Below are 20,914 nucleotides of genomic sequence, written 5' to 3'. Positions count from 1 at the left end.
TAGGTTTATCTTAATTAATTTACCTATTGTTTAGGAATCCGAGTTAGACTCAAACGTGTCTAGGTTTGGTTTATATAAACCGTGCAGGGTTTTCATTATCGTACTTAAGTTTTGAGTGAGTTTCTTAATACAATAATCGTTTGGGTGTTTGCCAATAATTCGTGTTTCCAATTCAGTTCTTGAAGATCCACCCCAAACCAACCAATTATATATATTTTTTAAATATTTTATTATTTTTTTGTTATATGGTGACTTAGTTAAACCGTGCATTCTTAAAGAACCAATGAGATGAGGCTCACTATCTACATAACAGTGACATGATATGATGTTACGTACTTTTTAGTTAAACAGTAACCCACTCTATTAGTGGCTTCCTTACTATTATTGAGATGAAGAAAAGAAAAGAAAAGAAAAGAAAGATCAGTTGTATTAACCTAGGACACAAACTAAAATTTATATAGGTGAGTTGATATTTTACATAATATATTGCTAATAAAAGAGTTAAAAGAGATCCTAGGACGGTAAGACCTAGTGAGTGAACACCATGAAATGTATAATAATCACCGTAAAGCTAGAAATCAATTAGTGTTTTGATGCGAGTTATATATGGTCTAGCAAGTCAGCTACCAACCAAGAAATCCATCAGACAACAATGTTAATAACTACAATAATCTTATAATACACTTGACACTTGTATTTCTTCCTTCAGGTGTTATACAACTGATGATTATATAACCGCTCACCCATCTATCTTACTAAACTACCTGATGCCCGCAAGATGAGGCGAAGTACACGCACAAGCATGACATTGCAGTGACCTCACAGTAGTATGTGCGTCGCCCGACTATAGTATGCGTGTAATGTGATGCCGAGCGTGGAACCATGGTCGCTGAACATGTAACTTGGTGTCTTGGCCTGATACATGATCCACACCCACCCGACCCAACCCGACTTGTTGCGATCGTAACTCGTAATCACGGAACATGCTTTTTTTTTTCTTTCAAAATTTAAAAATTATAACAACGTGCTCAAATTAAAGAGAATAAAATACTCGTTTTTATGGTGTAATTCTTTTTAAAAAAATATTAATGTGTAAAAAAGTTATGATTGGTTAAAACTTCTTAGGGTAATTGTTAGAATAAAGTAGCGTTTGGTATGCAGGAATGACAGTAGGAATTGAAGAGCCTACCCATAAGATGGACTCATGGGCAGGCCCTAGCCCAATAACCTAAGCAAGGCCCAACAAAGGCGAGCCCAATAACACAAGAGGTTCTAGAAGACGGCTTGGAGGGAAAACTGTTTGTGAGGGAAACTCATGCAAAACGTCCGATCCGGTGGGTGGCCCGAGGCACGCATGACCCGGGATAAGGGGCAATAACCAGGAGATAAAGATTTTCGAAGGTAGCAAGGCCTACAGGAAAGAGGATCGGACCTAAGGACCAGGCCGGAAGTAATAGACCGTAGGACCATGTGTATGTACACATCTCTTCTATAAATAAAGAAGAGATAAACATTTGTAACATTCATTCACACTCAATACAATACCCACTCCACATAACACACAACACACCTTTACCTTACATTGATCCTATTCTTGTGATCGTTAGGAACCTTCCCCGGTTAGCTGGAATAGGATCCAATATTGGCGCCATCCGTGGGACCTCTTGATCACGGGTCTTACCGTAACATCAAAGAATGGCCAATCAAAACCTAAAAAACATGCCACCATCTTTCCCTTCAGGTTCGGGGAAAGGTCATGCCGTTAGCGAAGAAGCAAGCGAAGTTCAACAAGAACCAGAAGCCCGACCAGAAGACAGGGGACCCATCCTTGAGGAAGAAGAGCCCCAAGGCGAAGAAGGCGAGAATGAGGGGTGGAAGGTCACTCCGGAGTTCATACGAGCTCACAGAGACACTTTAAGAGCCTTTCTGGACGAAGAAGAGAAGAAAGAAAAACTAGAAACACTCCGGACTCAGCTCTCCTTCGAGACGCCTGGGTCACAGTTGAATACAGAAGGGCCAGACATCCCCGCAGGGGGTTCCGAAGCGCTGATAGAGTCTCTGGTGACTCTCCTATCCACTGCTAAGGGGAAGGAGAAAATATCGGGAAGCCCGTTGGAAGGTCCCTACCGGCCCGGGACACATCCGACGTCTTCAAATTCACTAAACGTATTGCTGAGGCACCGTGCCCCCGACGCTGAAATACCCCTCCACGGTTGACAAGTATGACGACACGCAAGATCTAGAAGACCATCTGCATGCCTATCGGGGAGCTGGGTTGGTGAGTGGTTGGGCCATGCCGGTATGGTGTCTAATGTTCCCCCAAACACTGACGAGAGGAACCCGGGTGTGGTTCGATAGCATAGAGCCCGGAAGCATTGATAGCTACGAAGAATTAAGAGAAAAGTTCCTCCGGGATTTCAGTCAGCAACGAAAGGCTATGAAGAACCCAAACGAGATCCTTCATATACGAAGGAGGGACGAAGAGAAGGTAGAACAATTTATGGAAAGATACATATCTGAAAGCATGAACATAAAGGGTGTACCGGAAGTAATGAAGATTAGTGGGTTCATTAATGGGGTAAGGTTCTCCCAGCTCACTGAAAAGTTGGGGGAAGATTTCCCAGCCGCCTTTGATCAGCTAATGGACAGAGTCAAAGCTTTTGTTAGGGGGAAGGACACGGGTTCCAAGTTGAGGGAGTGGGAAGGAAAAAAGGGAGGAACAATGGGAAGGTATGTCGGTAGCCAAGCAGGGCGGGGAAGGGCACCAGGGGAGGGGTCAAATTCTCCCACTACAAGCCCCCACACCCTGTCAATACATCTTACTATCCCCCACGGTTATCCAACTCCAGCAGGTCAGAAGCTTTCCGTCCTCGACCTCTTTTGGGAGAACGGTTGAGCACGGGGCGTAGGGATGTGATGATAGCTGACCGAGCTAAGTATTCTCCCAGACCTCCCACCCCATTGAAACAACCCTACAGACCCAACCCCCAGGGGTTCTGTAATTACCACAAAAGCTCAGGGCATTCCACCGAGAGTTGCGTGCAGTTAAAGAAATTATGGGAAGCAGTACTGAAAGCAAACCAGTTGCCGCTTCCTTCCAAGGAAGGGGCTTCGAAAGTCAAGGAGGAAGACGAAGATAAACACTTCGTTGACATGATTCGACGAAGAGAGGAAGAAGGGGGACATGAAGACAAGCCTTCCAAGAGGGGGAAGGGGGAGGCGTTCTCACGGAATCCTGTTTGGATGAACGTCCCCCTTTCGTTCTCGGGACTAACTAATGAGGACGCTAGGGAAATTCCATTGAACATATCGGCCAGCATGGCAGGGCTCCGGGTCGCCCGAGTCCACCTAGATGGAGGAAGTGGAGTCGAGGTCATGTACGAGAACTGTTTTGCAAGGCTCCAAAAAGAAGTGCAGGACCAATTGGAAGAAGATATGTGCCCCCTGGTGGGTTTCTCGGGGGAGGTAGTCAAGCCTTTGGGTTCCATAACCCTCCCTTTTAGCTTGAAAGAGGGAAGAAAGACTCGAACCGTTCAGCTTCGATTCTCAATGGTTAGGGCTCTGTCAAAGTACAACATCATATTGGGACGCCCTGGCATGAGAGCTCTCCGAGCCATCACGTCCACGACGCATGGGTGCATCAAATTTCCAACCCCTGAGGGGGTAGCAACAATACGGTCCTCAGCCGAGATTGTAGCCAGTGTGGACCTGGAAGGAAAAGCGAGAAAGAAGCATGTAGGGGCCAAGGAGTGGGTCCTGAATGGGGAGTTCCCCGACCAAACAGTCAAGATAGGGACCTCCCTAACAGATAAAGGGAAGGCAGGGTTGAAAGAACTACTGTTGAGAAACGTGGATGTGTTCGTATGGAGGCACGAAGACATGACATGGATTCCCTGGAACCAAGTTCAACACAGCCTCAAGGAATTCCATTGGATGGAGCCTGTCAAACAAAAGAAAAGAAGTCTGGGGCCCAAAAAAAGTCAAGCTGTGCTAAAAGAAACCTGAAAGTTATTGCAAGCCGGAATAATCAGGAAGGTAAAATACCCCCAGTGGATATCCAACCCAGTGATGATACCCAAAGCTGACAACAATTGGTGGATGTGTATCGGCTTCAAAGATTTGAACAAAGCTTGCCCAAAGGATGCACACCCACTCCCCGAAGTGGAAAAGAAAATATAATCTTTGGCAGAATATCCTCTAAGGTGCTTCTTGGACGCCTATAAGGGATACCATCAAGTACAGATGGACCCCGAAGACGAAGAAAAGATAGCTTTCTATACTGACGAGGGAACCTTCTGTTACACTAAAATGCCATTTGGTCTGAAAAACGCAGGAGCCACGTACCAGGGTTTTATGGACCAGCTCTTTGAAGAACAGAGAGACCGAAACGTAGAGATTTATGTAGATGATCTGGTTATAAAAGGCAAACATGAAGAGGGAATGTTGAGAGATATAAGGGAAACGTTCCAAACCCTAAGAAGGTCCAATATGAAGTTAAATCCGGGAAAATGCTCTTTCGGAGTGGAATAGGGGAAGTTTTTGGGGGTGTTGATAACAAAGGGGGGAATTCGAGCCAATCCGGAGAAGGTGGAAGCGCTGATCCAAATGAAATCTCCCAAGAGTCTCAAAGAACTACAGAGGCTCAATGGAAGACTTGCGGCTCTAAATAGGTTTCTTTCCAAAATAGCAAAAAGGACCCTGCCCTTCATGGCTGTCTTGAGAAGAAGTACAAAGAAGAGTAAGTTCTGCTGGGATCGGGAAGCGGAGGAAGCCTTCCAAGAATTGAAGAGACACCTATGCAACCTCCCTACGATTGCAATCCCTCAACCAGGAGAGACGTTGATACTATACCTCTCCCAAACGTCAAAAACAATAAGCTCTGTACTGATGGTTGAAAAGGGAGAAACACATGTACCCATTTATTTCATTAGTCGTACATTAAAGGGATCGGAAAAAGATACTTGCCGATAGAAAAACTGGTATTGGCCTTGATTTACACAGCAAAGAAGCTCCGGAGGTGCTTCCAGGCACACGTTGTGCGAATACTTACCAACCAACCTCTACAACAAGTATTGTCAAAGCCTGAGGTCTCGGGCCGATTAATGAAGTGGACAGTAGAATTGGGGGATCATACACTCGAGTATCGCCAAGGATGGCCATTAAAGGACAGGTCCTGGCCGATTTCTTGTCTAAAACAAAAGGGGGAGGGGATATTGAAAATGGAGAAAAACATGAGGTAGGGAGTGGGGAGAAGACAAGGGAAAGAGACGAGGAACCTTGGTGGAAACTATACACCGACGGGGCCTCCAATCCTCCTGAAGGTATCCAACGAGGGGGGTCATCCAACTGTCCCCTTGGGATTCCACGTAAGTTACAATAGTTTCTGTTACCAACGGTTGCTGGAGGGTTTCCACTTTCACTTATTTCGCCAAATGATCCAAAGCTACCGCGGCCAGCTTGCTCAAGGCATCTGCCTTTTTATTCGAACCCCTGGGAATGTGTATTAGTTATGCTTCTTCGAATTCTTTCATCAGTCCTTGAGTCGCTTTCAAGTATTCCTTCATTTTCGGGTCCCTAGCGTCGTAGGTTCCTCCCACATAGTTGGCTACTAGAAGGGAGTCAACGTGAGCTTGCACTTTCCTTACCCTTATTTCTTTGGCGATTCTGAGACCAGCCAAAAGTGCCTCATACTCTGCTTCGTTGTTCGTGCTTGGGAAATTCAACCGTATTGCATAAGTCAGCTCTATCCCTTCGGGAATTAGCCCTGCCCCACTTCCCTCTTCGGAAGGTTCCAGGAGATAATGAAGAAGAAAGCAAGCTGAGGGTCAAAGCATTACAGTATGATATGATTGAAGGGGGTTTATACAGGAAGTCCTATTTGGGACCTTGCCTAAAGTGCATTGACGAGGAAGAGGCATAATACGTGATAAGGGAAATACATGAAGGGATTTGTGGGATGAATATGGGAGCTAAAATGGTTAGGGCGGGCAATGAGGGCTGGGTACTACTGGCCAGCGATGTTTCTCAGTGCTGTCAAAGAAATACAAAAGTGTGACAACTGTCAGATACATGCCCCGGTGGGAAGGAAACCAAAATCAACACTGATACCAGTAAGCTCCTCTTGGCCTTTCCAAAAATGGGGGATAGACATAGTGGGACATTTCCCGGAGGGAACAGGGAAGGCAAAATTTTTAGTAGTGGCAATTGACTACTTCACAAAATGGGTAGAAGCCAAGCCGCTTCGAACTATCACGGGTGAGCGGATCAAGAGGTTCGTGTGGGAAAACATTGTTTGCAGGTTTGGGTTACCATATGCCATAATCAGTGATAATGGAAAGCAGTTTGCCAACAACCCATTCCGAGAATGGTGCCTACAATTGAAAATCAAGCAAACGTTCGCATCAGTAGCCCTCCTCCAAGCCATTGGCCAAATGGAAAGAGCAAACTGAAGCGTGGTTGAAGAAATCAAAGCAAGACTGGGAAAAGAAAAGGGATCATGGGTTGAAGAGTTGCCTCATGTCTTATAGGCACATAGAACAATGCCTAAAACGAGCAATGGGGAAACACCTTTTAGCCTAACATACGGAACAGAGGCTATAATACCTGAAGAGATTGGGGCACCAACCCGACGAAATCTGCAAGGGGAAAGGGGAGATGAGGAAGACTTGCGGTTGAATTTGAATCTGATAGAAGAAAGGAGGGAGGAAGCAGCAAGAAAGGAGGTGGAATACAAAAAAAAAGATTGAAAGGTACTACAATGCAAGAGTCAGAGAAGTCAAATTCAAAAAAGGGGATTTGGTGTTAAGAGAGAACGAGGCAAGTAGAAAGGAAGATCAAGGGAAATTGGGGCCTAAATGGGAGGGGGCCTATCAAGTTATCTGGGCCGGAGACAAAGGGGCCTACCGATTGGTAGATTTGGCAGGGAGGGAGGTTCTCAGGACTTGGAACTCCATGCAAATCCGAAAGTACTATGCCTAAGGGCACTGGTGAAGGGGCTAAGGATCAAGCAAAATAAGGAACCTCTCCGTGAGGAAAAACAAGAAAGCCTAAACTGTATTTTTTACAACCATGATGTAAACATGATCCTAATGCAAGAAAGTATTTTGTAAAAACTATAATATGCAAGACAATGAGTCCGTCTCGTTAAGGGGCAATAAGTATAACACACGAGTCCGTCTCGTAAATACTCATACAACGGTCCCCAGAAGGGGAAGGCCTCATCGGTAGGCTAAATGGTTAACCAACAATCACACATAAAATTAAAATGCTAAGGTATACACCAAGCATTGTCATACATATACAAGTACAAAGACATACAAAGTTCAAACTTGCCCACACAGGGGCAAATAGTGATACCATTGTCTAAAAGCACACATCAAACAAACCAACATAAAGCTTACTTTTCCAAAACAAACCATAAGACAAAAACTATGGCAAAGGAGAAGGAGGATCAACGACTGAGGCAAGGGCTTGGATGTCTACAACGGAGATCTCGGGGTCAGACGGAACTTGTACAATAATGGGATGGACGTGATAGGTAAGGGCCACAAAGGCCTCCTGAGCTTCCGCCTCAGCAATGGGGGGAAACGAGGGAGCCTCCTGCAAAGAAATCCCATGAGAAGAATGTTCGTAACCCACCCGAAGCCCATGTTGGAAACCAGAAGCAAACACTGCCCGATTAAGATTGTCCCGGACCTCCAAAGTCTCCCTACAACTCAAAGCCCGATCATATACTTGCTTGAAACCTTTAGAAACAAGCCACTTCCGATCATCCTCGAGCTTCGAAACGACCTCCTGCAGGTGGGAGCACTCTCCCCTCAGCCACTCAATCTCCTTCGACAAGCCATCAACCTTTTGCTCTTCTTGATTCTTGGCAACCTCTAGCTGCTCCAAAGCGGATTTATGCTTGGAGCGTTCACGATCGAGCAGGTTCTCCAACTCATGAATCCTCACAAGAGGGGGACTCTCTTCAAACTGAATTAATAATACAAGACAAAAATGAGAGAGAAAAAGAGAAGGAAGGAAGAGAGAGAGAGAGAAGAAGGAGAAACAAACCTTTGAGATCTGGGCCCGAGCATCGAGAAGGGAATATTGAACAGCATCAAAATCAACAACTTTTTCCTGGGCAAGCTGAAAGGATGCAGTCAAGTCAGAGACCTGCTTGTTCGAGGACTCCAATGCAGCTTTCAACCCAGGAACCTCCAAATTGTGCTCCTCAGCCAAGTTAACTCTCTTTCGCATTTCCCCGACCAGTCGCATGTAACCCTCAACAGACTTTTTCAAGCTCGCAACCTCCTCCTGACTATCATGATACGCGACATTGACATCCACAAACCCTTGACAAAGGGAGGAACCCAGCACTAAGGTACAATACAGATAAGTACCAAACTCCCCAACCAAGATATCCGGTAGCATGGTTTTTACATGAGCATGATCAACAGGGGGAATAACACACGTGAGGAATTCGTGAGCAAGGTGGGGGGTATTAACGAAGGAATTCACCATCAAAGACCACTTGGGGACGAAAAGATCAGCAGGAGGAGGATCACCTAAGGAGGGATTTGAAGAAGCTTCAGGGACAATGGGGTCGGGGACTGCATTAGAAACCTTGAAAGAAAAATCATCGTCAACATCAACAACCTCATGAGCAGAAGAGGAGCTTTGACCAGCAGAACCAAGGTAAGTACGCTTGGAGTTACGTAGACGACTCTTTAAGGAAGAGTCAAAAAGGTCAGACGCAACATTCTTGCGTTTGAATGAAGCTTGGGTAGCCACATATGAAAAGCCAGGGGCATCCGAGTCAGAAGAAGAATCAGCAACACGAGCAGTTGGGGTAGAACCGTCAACAGGCACCAGGAGAGTAACAAATTCGGCACCCTTCACAGGATGTTTCTGAAGAATCTCCATCAAATTCATTTCTGTAAAAAAATATATATATATAAAAAACAAAAAACAGGTGAGGTCAAAAGCAAGAGATAAGAAAAAATACGAGGCCAAAGAGAAGGAGGCAAGGGGTCACCAACCTCGGTCCCCGTCAAACATAGCTGGACGTATCAACGGATCCGGCCAGATTTGACTAAGTCCCGCCATGTACAGCAGAGGTTCAGGGTATGTAGGCCTCAGTGGGATTTTTAACCAATAACTTATAAAGCGAATAATGAGCGGTAGGGAAGCCGGGGGCAGGATCATCGATGTGAGAACCAAGGTGACGACGACGAGTGAGTTCGGGGGTAAAAGAGGAAGAAACAATGAAAAAATCATTCTTCCACTCCCAAGGGTAGAACCCGGAAGGGATATAAGATGTACAAGGGGGATGTCTACCACTCGCCCGCCGTTCAAAAGTGTACCAATCGCCGTCAGCCTTCAAATGGTAGAACCGAAGAAACAAGGTAACATAGGCATTTCCACCAAAAGCACGACAAGCAACCTCAAAATGAGTCAGTCGAAGAAAACCAAAGGGGTGAACTTGAGAAAAGCATAATCGATGGTGTTTCATCAGGGCAACTTGAAATTCAGTTAACGAGTAACAAATGTTTGCAAACTCAAGGTTTTTGGCATACAACACAATGAACCCGGGACAACTACAAGCCGTCTCGTTTGGCCCAGGAAGGGTAGGAGACAACGATAAAGGAATACGGTAAGTTGAACACAAGGAAGCCATTCGGACGGAGGACATGGTCGAGGTGATAGTAGAGCGACCGTCGTGACTCATAATGAAACAAAGAAAGGAGAAGACAAACCTGTGCAGGGAAGGAGAAATCGCCGGAGAAACTTTTGGAAGAGAGAGTTGGAAGAGAGAGAATCAATAATGGTGAAGTGACAAGAGGGGGCGGTTAATTATGGACATAGGGAAGGTAAAACCGTCAAAATTCAAAAAGAAAAGAAGGTTGGGCCAGACCTTTCAAGTGGGCCAAAGAAGGAAATAGAAGGGGCGGGTAGAAAGCAGGCCGATAGGAGAAGAGGCCCAAGGACAAAGCGGCAAATGAAAGAGCGAGGAAGACAAGATGAGTCTATTGTCCTCGTCATAAATAACGAGAACAATAGACTGGGGGGACTTGAAGAGCCTACCCATAAGATGGACTCATGGGCAGGCCCTAGCCCAATAACCCAAGCAAGGCCCAACAAAGGTGAGCCCAATAACACAAGAGGTTCTAGAAGACGGCTTGGAGGGAAAACTGTTTGCGAGAGAAACTCATGCAACACGTCCGATCCGGTGGGTGGCCAGAGGCATGCGTGACCCGGAATAAGGGGCAGTATCCAGGAGATAAAGATTTTCAAAGGTAGCAAGGCCCACAGGAAAGAGGATCGGACCTAAGGACCAGGCTGGAAGTAATAAATCGTAGGACCATGTGTATTGTGACATCTGCCCTGATCCGACCCGACCCAGGTACCCGTTTCTCTGACCCGATCTCTTTCTTTTATGACTTAATATTTATTTATACTTATATTTTACTTTTAATAAAAATATATATTTCCTTCCCGCCTTTTTCTCTTTCTTTCCGCCGTCCCCCCCCCCCCCTCTTCCTTCTCTCATTCCGCCTTCTTTTCCCTCTTGTCGCCGTCCCGCCCTTAAGCCTTGTTTCCCTCTAACTCCTTGCTTGTCCTTTGGTTCTTCCCGCCTAAGGATGTCTGCAGCTCCACGCGCCAGACTCCTTACATGGAAGCCCGCGTGAAGACATCTTGTTCCTGCGATGCGTGAAGAGGACTCTTCTCGCAGCGCGCTAAGAATGCATGTTCTTCCCGCAATACGCTAAGAATGTATGTTCTTCCCGCGATGCGCTTAGAATTCTAGTTCACGCAGCACGCTAAGGATGTGATTCTTCCCGCAGTGCGCTAAGGATTGTTGTGCCAGCCTTCGCGCTCGCGCACTCAGCCTTCCCGCGCTTAACCCTTGTATCTTCTGTTTAAATCTAGCCGTTTGCTTTTGTGTTGTCTTATCTTTTGAGCCGTTGACCTAACCCATCTAATGTCTGAATAGTTACTTTCGGCGCAGCATGCGCACCAACCCCATTGGTTGACAGATAAAGTGACTGACATAATCTTTTGAGATCTGCTTTTGCCATGCTTGACCAGTACCTTTATCTGATCCGCCCATGCTTTTTACTGTTCCCTGTCAGCTTTATCTTGCCCCCTGCAGCTGCCATATCTTTTGATATCTTTACTTTTCAGAACTTTTTACCGTTGATATCTTTTCTTTTACTTTTTGAGATCTTTTCCCCTTTTTCTAGGGTTTATGTCTCCTAGGGTTTCTCTATAAGTAATAATAATATTTTCTTAACACTTCACACACAAAACACTTAATCTCTCTTATTATCTCTTCCTCCCTTTTTGCTCTCTGCCGTTGTCCTCCTGCCGTCTCCTCTCTTGCCTCCGTCTTCCTCCTTGTTCTTCCCTGCTTTTCCGGTAATATATATATATATTATATATAATAATTTACTTATTAATTATGCTAACTTATAATCAAGACTTAAAACAGATCATTAAAACAATAATCTTATTTATAGGTTAACTTGTGCTTGTTTAAAGTTGGTTCTTGCTTTATCTTACACCGCATCGTTTATCAAGTGAGTTATCTCGTATCTAATCCCTTTTTTATTTTAAATGCTTTGGGATGTTCATGTGTTCATACAAAACTTGAGTCTTAAACTGTTTATGAACTTTAGTCGCGCAGTATCCCATGTGTTGAGGACGTAGACTTGGCTGTTTATTTGTATGTGTGGATCATTAACCGTATGGACGGTCTATTCCGCAGTTTTCATGGTACCATTAGATGAACACGGGAGAACATTCGTTTATGATTTTCTCTTTTGTTTACACATGCACAGTTAGTCTTGTTTGTGAGCTCAATTGTGAGCACTGGCAGTCTTGTCTCTTAGAGTTGGTCCCGATCAGATTACACCCTTGTTGAAAACCAGACATACACATGTTGCGCGCAGATTTATTGTTATCTATGTATTGTATTAAACTTGATTCCTCACCAACACGCAAGTGTTTGACGTTTATTTTAACACATGTTCAGGTTTGCAGTAGCTGTTTTGGAGCTTGTGGACACATAGGACGTTTTTACTTTTGGACCTAGATTAAAATGTATCAAGACAAGTTAATGTTGTTTGAATGTTATAATTTAAAATATATTGTTTTATGTTTGATTTATGTTCTATATTTTCCCCGCTGCGCGTGCGCGATAAAATGTGTATTAATAAATATTGACACCAATAGTGTCGCGAGTAATGAAGCAATATGTGGCGCCCCGATGTATAATCCGCCTTTGGTCGGGGTGTTACAGATTGGTATCAGAGCTCGTTGACTTTAGGATAGGTGGTTAGACGTAACGGCCTAGAATACCTAAGAGTCCCTTCTCGCGCATGAGAGAAATCTCATGTTTGCGCGCTTATTGTTAATTACTCGTTATTTATGAATATGCTCGCACTTGCGCAGTATATGATTTTATGTTTTATTCCGCGATATTTCGATTTTTGTGAATTTCGATTTTTATTGATTTTACTTACATATTCGTTTGTTGGGATTGAAAATCCGAAAAGTCATGGTGATACATGAATAGTTGATTTTCAATTTCCATTTACGATTATGTTCTGAGGTTGGAGACTTGAAAAGTCATGGTGATACATGAATTGTCAACCTCCAATACTCATTTTCTTGTATATTTTATATTGAAGATTGGAAAGTCATGGTGATACATGAATCGTCAATCTCCAATACTCGTTTACTCGTATATTTTAAATTGGGAATTCGGAAAGTCATGGTGATACATGAATTGTCGATTTCTGATTCGAATTTGTTACCTTTATTAAGTCTGCATTTAGGATCATTTATTTTACTTTAACTTTTGATAGCATCTAACTCCGTGAAACCAAGCTTTATAAGATTAAAACTTTGCGATAAAACCAAGATATTAACTAAAATTAAAACTTTTATAGAATGCCTCCGCTATCTCGCCGATTTCAGAGAAGAGAAGCCTCGCGCATGCGTAGACAGCAACGTTCCCAGGAAATGGCCGCCGCAATAGCCCAAGCTTTGAGCCAAAACAATACCAACACCTCGAGTTATAACATTAAGTCCTTTAATGCGGGTAACCCTCCGAAGTTCACAGGTCTTGAAGGAGCCACCGTGATGCTCCAATGGCTTGAGAAGATTGAAAACACTTTCCTCCATACCCAATGCCCCTCAGAAAGACGAACCCTATATGCTTCCAGTGTCCTGGAATCCAGAGCGCTTACATGGTGGAATGGAGTAGCTCATGCGCGTGGCGCAGAGGCTGCTTCTAGCATGACATGGGAGGAATTCAAGGAAATTCTTACGCGAGAATTCTGCCCTCCCAACGAAGTTAAGCGCCTGGAGGAAGAATTTTGGAACTTGAAGCAGTACAGCGGTGAAGCGCGCGAGTACGCGACGCGCTTCCATGAACTAAGCCTGCTTGTCCCTCACCTTGTTACCCCTTCCCGCCGAGCCATCGAGAAATTCCTTGGGGGTCTCCCCATGGTAATTCAAGATTCTGTATGGGCCAGAAACCCAGTTACCCTCTCTGACGCCATCGAGTTGGCCGCTGTGCTCAGCGACAACCATGTCAGAGCAGGAACCCTGTTCCTGCGGGGATCTGAGAAGACCAAACCCACCAAAACTGCCCCTGAACCCGCAGAAACCAAACCTGAACCCTCAAACCATAACCAGAAACGTAGGCGCAGACAAGCTTACGCGCTTACCAACCCGCCCATAGTCCAGCAACCCGCTTACCAGCCTCTAGCATACGCCCCTCAACCTCTGTCAGCCTACCCAACACCTCCTATAGGCCACAACTATGCCATAACCACTCCCGCACTCCCTGCCCCGCCTCCTAAGAAACCTTACACAGGAAACCATCCCTTTTGCCCAACCTGTAGATTTCACCACCCAACCCAAACCCCGTGTCGACTTTGTACCCGATGTGGCCGCACTGGTCACCTTGTAGAAAACTGTAGAGTCCCTCTCGCCAATCCAATTGCGCCAACACCACCAGTCTACTCGCAGAACCCACAATCAATCTACCAAAACCCACGACCCAGGTCGTGCTATAACTGCGGTGATCCCAGTCATTTCCGGAACGCGTGCCCGAGACTACAAGTTCAGATTACACAAGCGAATCCGGTAAACCAGATTTCAAACCAAGTGACGCGTGGACGAGCTTTTAACATAACCGCGCACCAAGCGCAAGCGAATAATGATGTAGTTAATGGTACATTTTTGCTTAACGGATTTTATGCTTCTATACTTTTTGATACTGGCGCCGATCGAAGTTTTATCTCTCGCGCCTTCGAGCAGAAGCTTGCGCGACCGCGCAGCGATTTAAAAGAGGATTTTTCAGTTGAATTGGCTAATGGTGAAATTATTTTAATTAACTCAGTGATTAAAGATTGCACGCTTAACCTTAACGAAAACGATTTTCTGATTGACCTCATCCCTATGCCTCTTGGAAGCTTTGATGTTATCATTGGTATGGACTGGCTCTCGCATAATCGCGCCGAAGTTATTTGCGCCAAGAAATTGATTCGCCTACCTCGAGAAAATGGTGATCTTTACATTTACGGCGAAAAACCCTCCCGCGGTCTTAAACTTATGTCTTGCGCCGAAGCCCAAAGGCTCATGCGGAAGAAGTATATTGCATTCCTAGCCCATGTGGTTAAGCCTGCTGAAGAGAAGAAGCTTCGCGATATCCCTGTTGTGCGTGATTTCCCTGAAGTTTTTCCTGATGATCTTCCTGGTATCCCTCCCGCTCGTGAAGTCGAGTTCCGTATTGATCTTGTCCCTGGTGCTTCCCCCGTAGCTAAATCTCCTTATCGTCTTGCACCCGCTGAGATGCAAGAATTGGCCAGCCAACTTCAAGAGTTGACTGCTAAAGGATTCATTCGCCCTAGCTCTTCGCCCTGGGGTGCTCCGGTGTTGTTCGTTAAAAAGAAAGATGGATCGTTTCGCATGTGTATTGATTACCGCGAGTTGAACAAACTCACCATTAAAAACCGGTATCCCTTACCGCGTATTGACGACCTCTTTGATCAACTCCAAGGTGCCTCTTGTTTCTCGAAGATTGATCTCCGCTCTGGCTATCACCAGTTGCGCATCCGCGATGAAGATGTTCCGAAAACTGCTTTTCGAACTCGTTATGGCCATTTTGAATTCTTGGTCATGTCCTTCGGTCTAACCAACGCACCCGCCGTTTTCATGGATCTAATGAATCGGGTGTGTAGGCCTTTCTTGGATAAATTCGTGATTGTGTTTATCGATGATGTTCTGGTGTATTCTAAGACCAAGGCCGAGCATGAGCAACATCTTCGGTTAGTGTTGCAGAAGCTTCAAACCGAGCAGCTCTATGCTAAGCTTTCCAAGTGTGAATTCTGGTCTGATGAAGTACAGTTTCTTGGTCATGTTGTAAACAAGATGGGTATTCATGTCGACCCATCCAAGATTGAAGCAATCAAGAACTGGATTACGCCATCCTCTCCTTCTGAGATCCGTTCCTTTCTAGGCTTAGCTGGTTATTACCGGCGCTTTATTTCGAACTTCTCGAAGATCGCTTTGCCTTTAACAGCTCTGACGCACAAAGGTAAACCGTATATTTGGGGCTCGAAGCAAGAAGAAGCCTTTCTAACGCTCAAGCGTTTGTTGTGTGAAGCTCCTGTTCTTGCGCTACCTGAGGGTAATGATGATTTTGTCGTGTATTGCGACGCATCCAACCAAGGTCTCGGTTGTGTTCTTATGCAACGAGGCAAGGTTATCGCTTATGCATCGAGGCAACTTAAGATTCACGAAAAGAATTATACAACTCACGACCTCGAACTTGGTGCAGTTGTTTTTGCCTTGAAGATCTGGAGACACTACCTTTATGGTACTAAGTGTATCCTCTACACTGACCATAAAAGCCTTCAGCACATCTTTGATCAGAAGGAACTTAACATGAGGCAACGCCGATGGAACGAACTCATCAGCGATTACGATTGTGAGATCCGGTATCATCCTGGTAAGGCTAATGTGGTAGCCGATGCGCTCAGCCGAAAACCCTGCCAGCTTAACTGTATCTTGCCGCGCACCCAGCTTCACTTCGCGCCGATTCAAAGCAACCTTGAATCGCGTATTCGTGACGCGCAGCGCGCATCCATCAGTAATGGTAACCTTCGCGCCGAGTTAGCGTGTGGCGCGGAAGCGCATTTTGTGCCCAATCTGAGTGGAATTCTCTGCTATCTTAATCGCATCTGGATTCCCTTTGATGAGAATCTTCGCGCTGATATCCTGAGTGAAGCGCACAAATCTCGGTATTCTATTCATCCCGGCGCTGATAAGATGTACAAGGATTTGCGCATAACTTATTGGTGGCCCGGTATGAAAAAGGATATTGCTGTGTTCGTAGCTAAGTGCCTGACTTGTTCTAAAGTTAAAGCTGAACACCAACGCCCGTCTGGTTTGCTCGAACAACCAGAAATTCCTACGTGGAAATGGGAATGTGTAGCGATGGACTTTATTACCAAGTTACCTTTGACAGCAAGCAAACATGATAGCATTTGGGTAATAGTGGATCGATTGACTAAGTCTGCTCACTTCCTGCCCATTCGTGAAAACTACCGTGTTGAGCAACTCGCGCAGCTTTATGTCAAGGAAATTGTCTGCCGCCATGGTACTCCTTTGAGCATCATATCCGATCGTGATGGCCGTTTTATATCTCGCTTTTGGAAATCTCTCCAATCTGCGCTAGGAACTCGCTTGGACATGAGTACGGCATATCATCCTCAGACTGACGGTCAGTCTGAGCGAACTATTCAAACTCTTGAGGATATGCTCCGATCTTGTGTTCTTGATTTTGGAGGTAATTGGGATTCGCACCTGCCTTTGATCGAGTTCTCTTATAATAACAGCTATCATTCCAGTATTGGTATGGCCCCATTTGAAGCACTTTACGGTCGTAAGTGCCGCTCCCCGATTTGTTGGAGCGAAGTGGGTGAAACTCAAATCACAGGACCCGAACTTGTTCAAGAGACAACCGATAAAATCGTCAAGATCCGTGATCATCTGCTGACTGCCAGAAGCCGACAGAAGAGTTACGCAGATCGTAGGCGAAAGCCTCTCGAATTTCAAGTTGGTGATCTTGTTCTCCTCAAAGTGTCGCCCTGGAAAGGTGTTGTCCGCTTTGGGAAGAAGGGTAAGCTTGCTCCTCGTTATGTTGGTCCATTCAAGATTCTCGCGCGTGTGGGAAAAGTTGCCTACAGACTTGACCTGCCGCCCGCGCTCAGTAATGTGCATCCAACGTTCCATGTATCCAATCTCAAGAAGTGTTTAGCTGACGAGAACCTTCACATTTCACTCGATGAAGTTCAAGTTGATGAATCTATGCATTTCGTTGAGAAGCCTGTTGAGATTATGGATCGCGAGGTTAAGCAAACCAAGCGCAGTCGTATCCCTATCGTGAAAGTTCGTTGGGAGTCCAAGCGCGGAGCCGAGTTTACATGGGAAAGGGAAGATCAAATGAAGATCAAGTACCCGCACCTGTTCTCTGCGCAACCTACTTCGAGATAAATTTCGGGACGAAATTTCTTAAAGTAGGGGAGACTGTGACATCTGCCCTGATCCGACCCGACCCAGGTACCCGTTTCTCTGACCCGATCTCTTTCTTTTATGACTTAATATTTATTTATACTTATATTTTACTTTTAATAAAAATATATATTTCCTTCCCGCCTTTTTCTCTTTCTTTCCGCCGTTCCCCCCCCTCTTCCTTCTCTCATTCCGCCTTCTTTTCCCTCTTGTCGCCGTCCCGCCCTTAAGCCTTGTTTCCCTCTAACTCCTTGCTTGTCCTTTGGTTCTTCCCGCCTAAGGATGTCTGCAGCTCCACGCGCCAGACTCCTTACATGGAAGCCCGCGTGAAGACATCTTGTTCCTGCGATGCGTGAAGAGGACTCTTCTCGCAGCGCGCTAAGAATGCATGTTCTTCCCGCAATACGCTAAGAATGTATGTTCTTCCCGCGATGCGCTTAGAATTCTAGTTCACGCAGCACGCTAAGGATGTGATTCTTCCCGCAGTGCGCTAAGGATTGTTGTGCCAGCCTTCGCGCTCGCGCACTCAGCCTTCCCGCGCTTAACCCTTGTATCTTCTGTTTAAATCTAGCCGTTTGCTTTTGTGTTGTCTTATCTTTTGAGCCGTTGACCTAACCCATCTAATGTCTGAATAGTTACTTTCGGCGCAGCATGCGCACCAACCCCATTGGTTGACAGATAAAGTGACTGACATAATCTTTTGAGATCTGCTTTTGCCATGCTTGACCAGTACCTTTATCTGATCCGCCCATGCTTTTTACTGTTCCCTGTCAGCTTTATCTTGCCCCCTGCAGCTGCCATATCTTTTGATATCTTTACTTTTCAGAACTTTTTACCGTTGATATCTTTTCTTTTACTTTTTGAGATCTTTTCCCCTTTTTCTAGGGTTTATGTCTCCTAGGGTTTCTCTATAAGTAATAATAATATTTTCTTAACACTTCACACACAAAACACTTAATCTCTCTTATTATCTCTTCCTCCCTTTTTGCTCTCTGCCGTTGTCCTCCTGCCGTCTCCTCTCTTGCCTCCGTCTTCCTCCTTGTTCTTCCCTGCTTTTCCGGTAATATATATATATTATATATAATAATTTACTTATTAATTATGCTAACTTATAATCAAGACTTAAAACAGATCATTAAAACAATAATCTTATTTATAGGTTAACTTGTGCTTGTTTAAAGTTGGTTCTTGCTTTATCTTACACCGCATCGTTTATCAAGTGAGTTATCTCGTATCTAATCCCTTTTTATTTTAAATGCTTTGGGATGTTCATGTGTTCATACAAAACTTGAGTCTTAAACTGTTTATGAACTTTAGTCGCGCAGTATCCCATGTGTTGAGGACGTAGACTTGGCTGTTTATTTGTATGTGTGGATCATTAACCGTATGGACGGTCTATTCCGCAGTTTTCATGGTACCATTAGATGAACACGGGAGAACATTCGTTTATGATTTTCTCTTTTGTTTACACATGCACAGTTAGTCTTGTTTGTGAGCTCAATTGTGAGCACTGGCAGTCTTGTCTCTTAGAGTTGGTCCCGATCAGATTACACCCTTGTTGAAAACCAGACATACACATGTTGCGCGCAGATTTATTGTTATCTATGTATTGTATTAAACTTGATTCCTCACCAACACGCAAGTGTTTGACGTTTATTTTAACACATGTTTAGGTTTGCAGTAGCTGTTTTGGAGCTTGTGGACACATAGGACGTTTTTACTTTTGGACCTAGATTAAAATGTATCAAGACAAGTTAATGTTGTTTGAATGTTATAATTTAAAATATATTGTTTTATGTTTGATTTATGTTCTATATTTTCCCCGCTGCGCGTGCGCGATAAAATGTGTATTAATAAATATTGACACCAATAGTGTCGCGAGTAATGAAGCAATATGTGGCGCCCCGATGTATAATCCGCCTTTGGTCAGGGTGTTACATGTATGTACACTCTCTTCTATAAATAAAGAAGAGATAAACATTTGTAACATTCATTCACACTCAATACAATACCCACTCCACACAACACACCTTTACCTTACATTGATCCCATTCTTGTGATCGTTAGGAACCTCCCCGGTCAGCCGGAATAGGATCCAATAGGAATGGAACGATTCATTACGTGGGAATGAAAAAACTGGTGTTTGGTTGCTCAATAGAATGGAATCATCCATTTCACATGGAATCTCATTCCATCAAAACAATTCATTCCCACCCCCTTCTTTTATTCATTCCATTCCTCCTTCACACTACTTTCTCAACAACAACACCACCTCCACTACCATCGGCACCACTGCCGCCGCCACCATTTTCATCGACGGAGCTACCACCGTCGCTATTGTAGAGGTTTTTTTTTTTTTTTTTTTTTTTTTTGTAATTAAAAAGTATTTTGAGATAGAAGTGTTTTTATTATTTCTATTTTATTTCTACAATTTTTTTTGGATGCCAAACAATAAAAATTAATAATTGATTTCATTCCTATAGCTTAACCAAATAAGACAAAGGAATGGTAATGATCTATTTCATTCCCTTGTCCATTCCATTCCTTCTCCCATTACATTCCCTCTTCATTCCATTGCCTCCAACCAAACATACCCAGGATAAATGTGTAACTATTTAATAAGATAACAAAGCTTATCCTTAAGTTTAAGGATCATTATTGTAAGTAACTTTCAAACTAAGTTGTTTAACAATTTAACCATACATTTACAAAGACTACATTATTCATATATTTTCAAAATTGTTTGCATTAGTGATTGTAATTTATACAATAATGATTGTACCTTTTAAAATATGAGAATAAAATATAAGAAGTACTTCACTCATGCATTATATATAGTATATAGATTATTAATACACAATATAAATGTCTTATGTAGTTGTTAATATAAATATAACAAGTGTTTTTACAAATAATACTTTTTTTTTTTCAAAAAAATAAGTATAAATATTGAAGTATTGCATGAGAAAAATAAAATAAGCATTAAACATTAGTCACATGATTTATCCAACCATGTACATCTTTTGACGAAGAAAATAATAAAAATATATTGTATTATAAATATAAATATAAATATTTGTAAGTAATGTAATGGTATTTATTTGTTTAGATACTGAGATCACATAAACAAGGGGATCTCATTTTCATTTTCATTGTCTTTTTCTTTATTATTATTATTATTATTATTAGTATTTGAATAATAATAATAGTATGTGAAGGTCGGTCGACATATCCAATGTTATGTTGTAGGTGAAGAAGAAGAAGAAGAATTTGATTTGATTGACGCGTTTGTAATTAATCGAACAACAAGAGCATCCCGTGGGCGGAGGAATATAGTTGG

At 43.8% G+C, this 20,914-nt stretch overlaps 2 protein-coding genes across 2 annotated transcripts; both read left to right on the top strand.

Annotated features, from left to right (window-relative positions):
- The first annotated feature begins 2,293 nt into the window (after window positions 1–2,293).
- Window positions 2,294–4,005, top strand: LOC143531436 (uncharacterized). The gene is made up of 2 exons (XM_077026736.1): window positions 2,294–2,730; window positions 2,850–4,005. The coding sequence occupies exons 1-2, from the start codon at window positions 2,294–2,296 to the stop codon at window positions 4,003–4,005; spliced, it is 1,593 nt and encodes a 530-aa protein (XP_076882851.1).
- A 1,985-nt stretch (window positions 4,006–5,990) lies between these two features.
- LOC143531435 (uncharacterized) lies at window positions 5,991–6,449 on the top strand. The gene has a single exon (XM_077026735.1). It carries the CDS (start codon window positions 5,991–5,993, stop codon window positions 6,447–6,449), a length of 459 nt encoding a protein of 152 aa, XP_076882850.1.
- The last annotated feature ends 14,465 nt before the right edge of the window (window positions 6,450–20,914 follow it).

Source organism: Bidens hawaiensis, unplaced genomic scaffold, assembly GCF_021521415.1.
Source record: "Bidens hawaiensis isolate Kalapana, Puna unplaced genomic scaffold, B.hawaiensis_p1.1 tig00009161_1, whole genome shotgun sequence".
Classification (NCBI taxonomy): domain Eukaryota; kingdom Viridiplantae; phylum Streptophyta; class Magnoliopsida; order Asterales; family Asteraceae; genus Bidens; species Bidens hawaiensis.
Note: the sequence above shows the minus strand (reverse complement) of the source record. Positions and strands in the feature narration are given on the sequence as shown.

Excerpts from the sequence above, each read along its gene's own strand:
- LOC143531436 (XM_077026736.1), top strand. The coding sequence starts at position 2,294 with ATGCCGGTATGGTGTCTAATGTTCCCCCAAACACTGACGAGAGGAACC. Across the intron at positions 2,731-2,849 it reads AAGGGAGGAACAATGGGAAG|CAGGTCAGAAGCTTTCCGTC; the intron begins GTATGTCGGTAG and ends ATCCAACTCCAG.
- LOC143531435 (XM_077026735.1), top strand. The coding sequence starts at position 5,991 with ATGAGGGCTGGGTACTACTGGCCAGCGATGTTTCTCAGTGCTGTCAAA.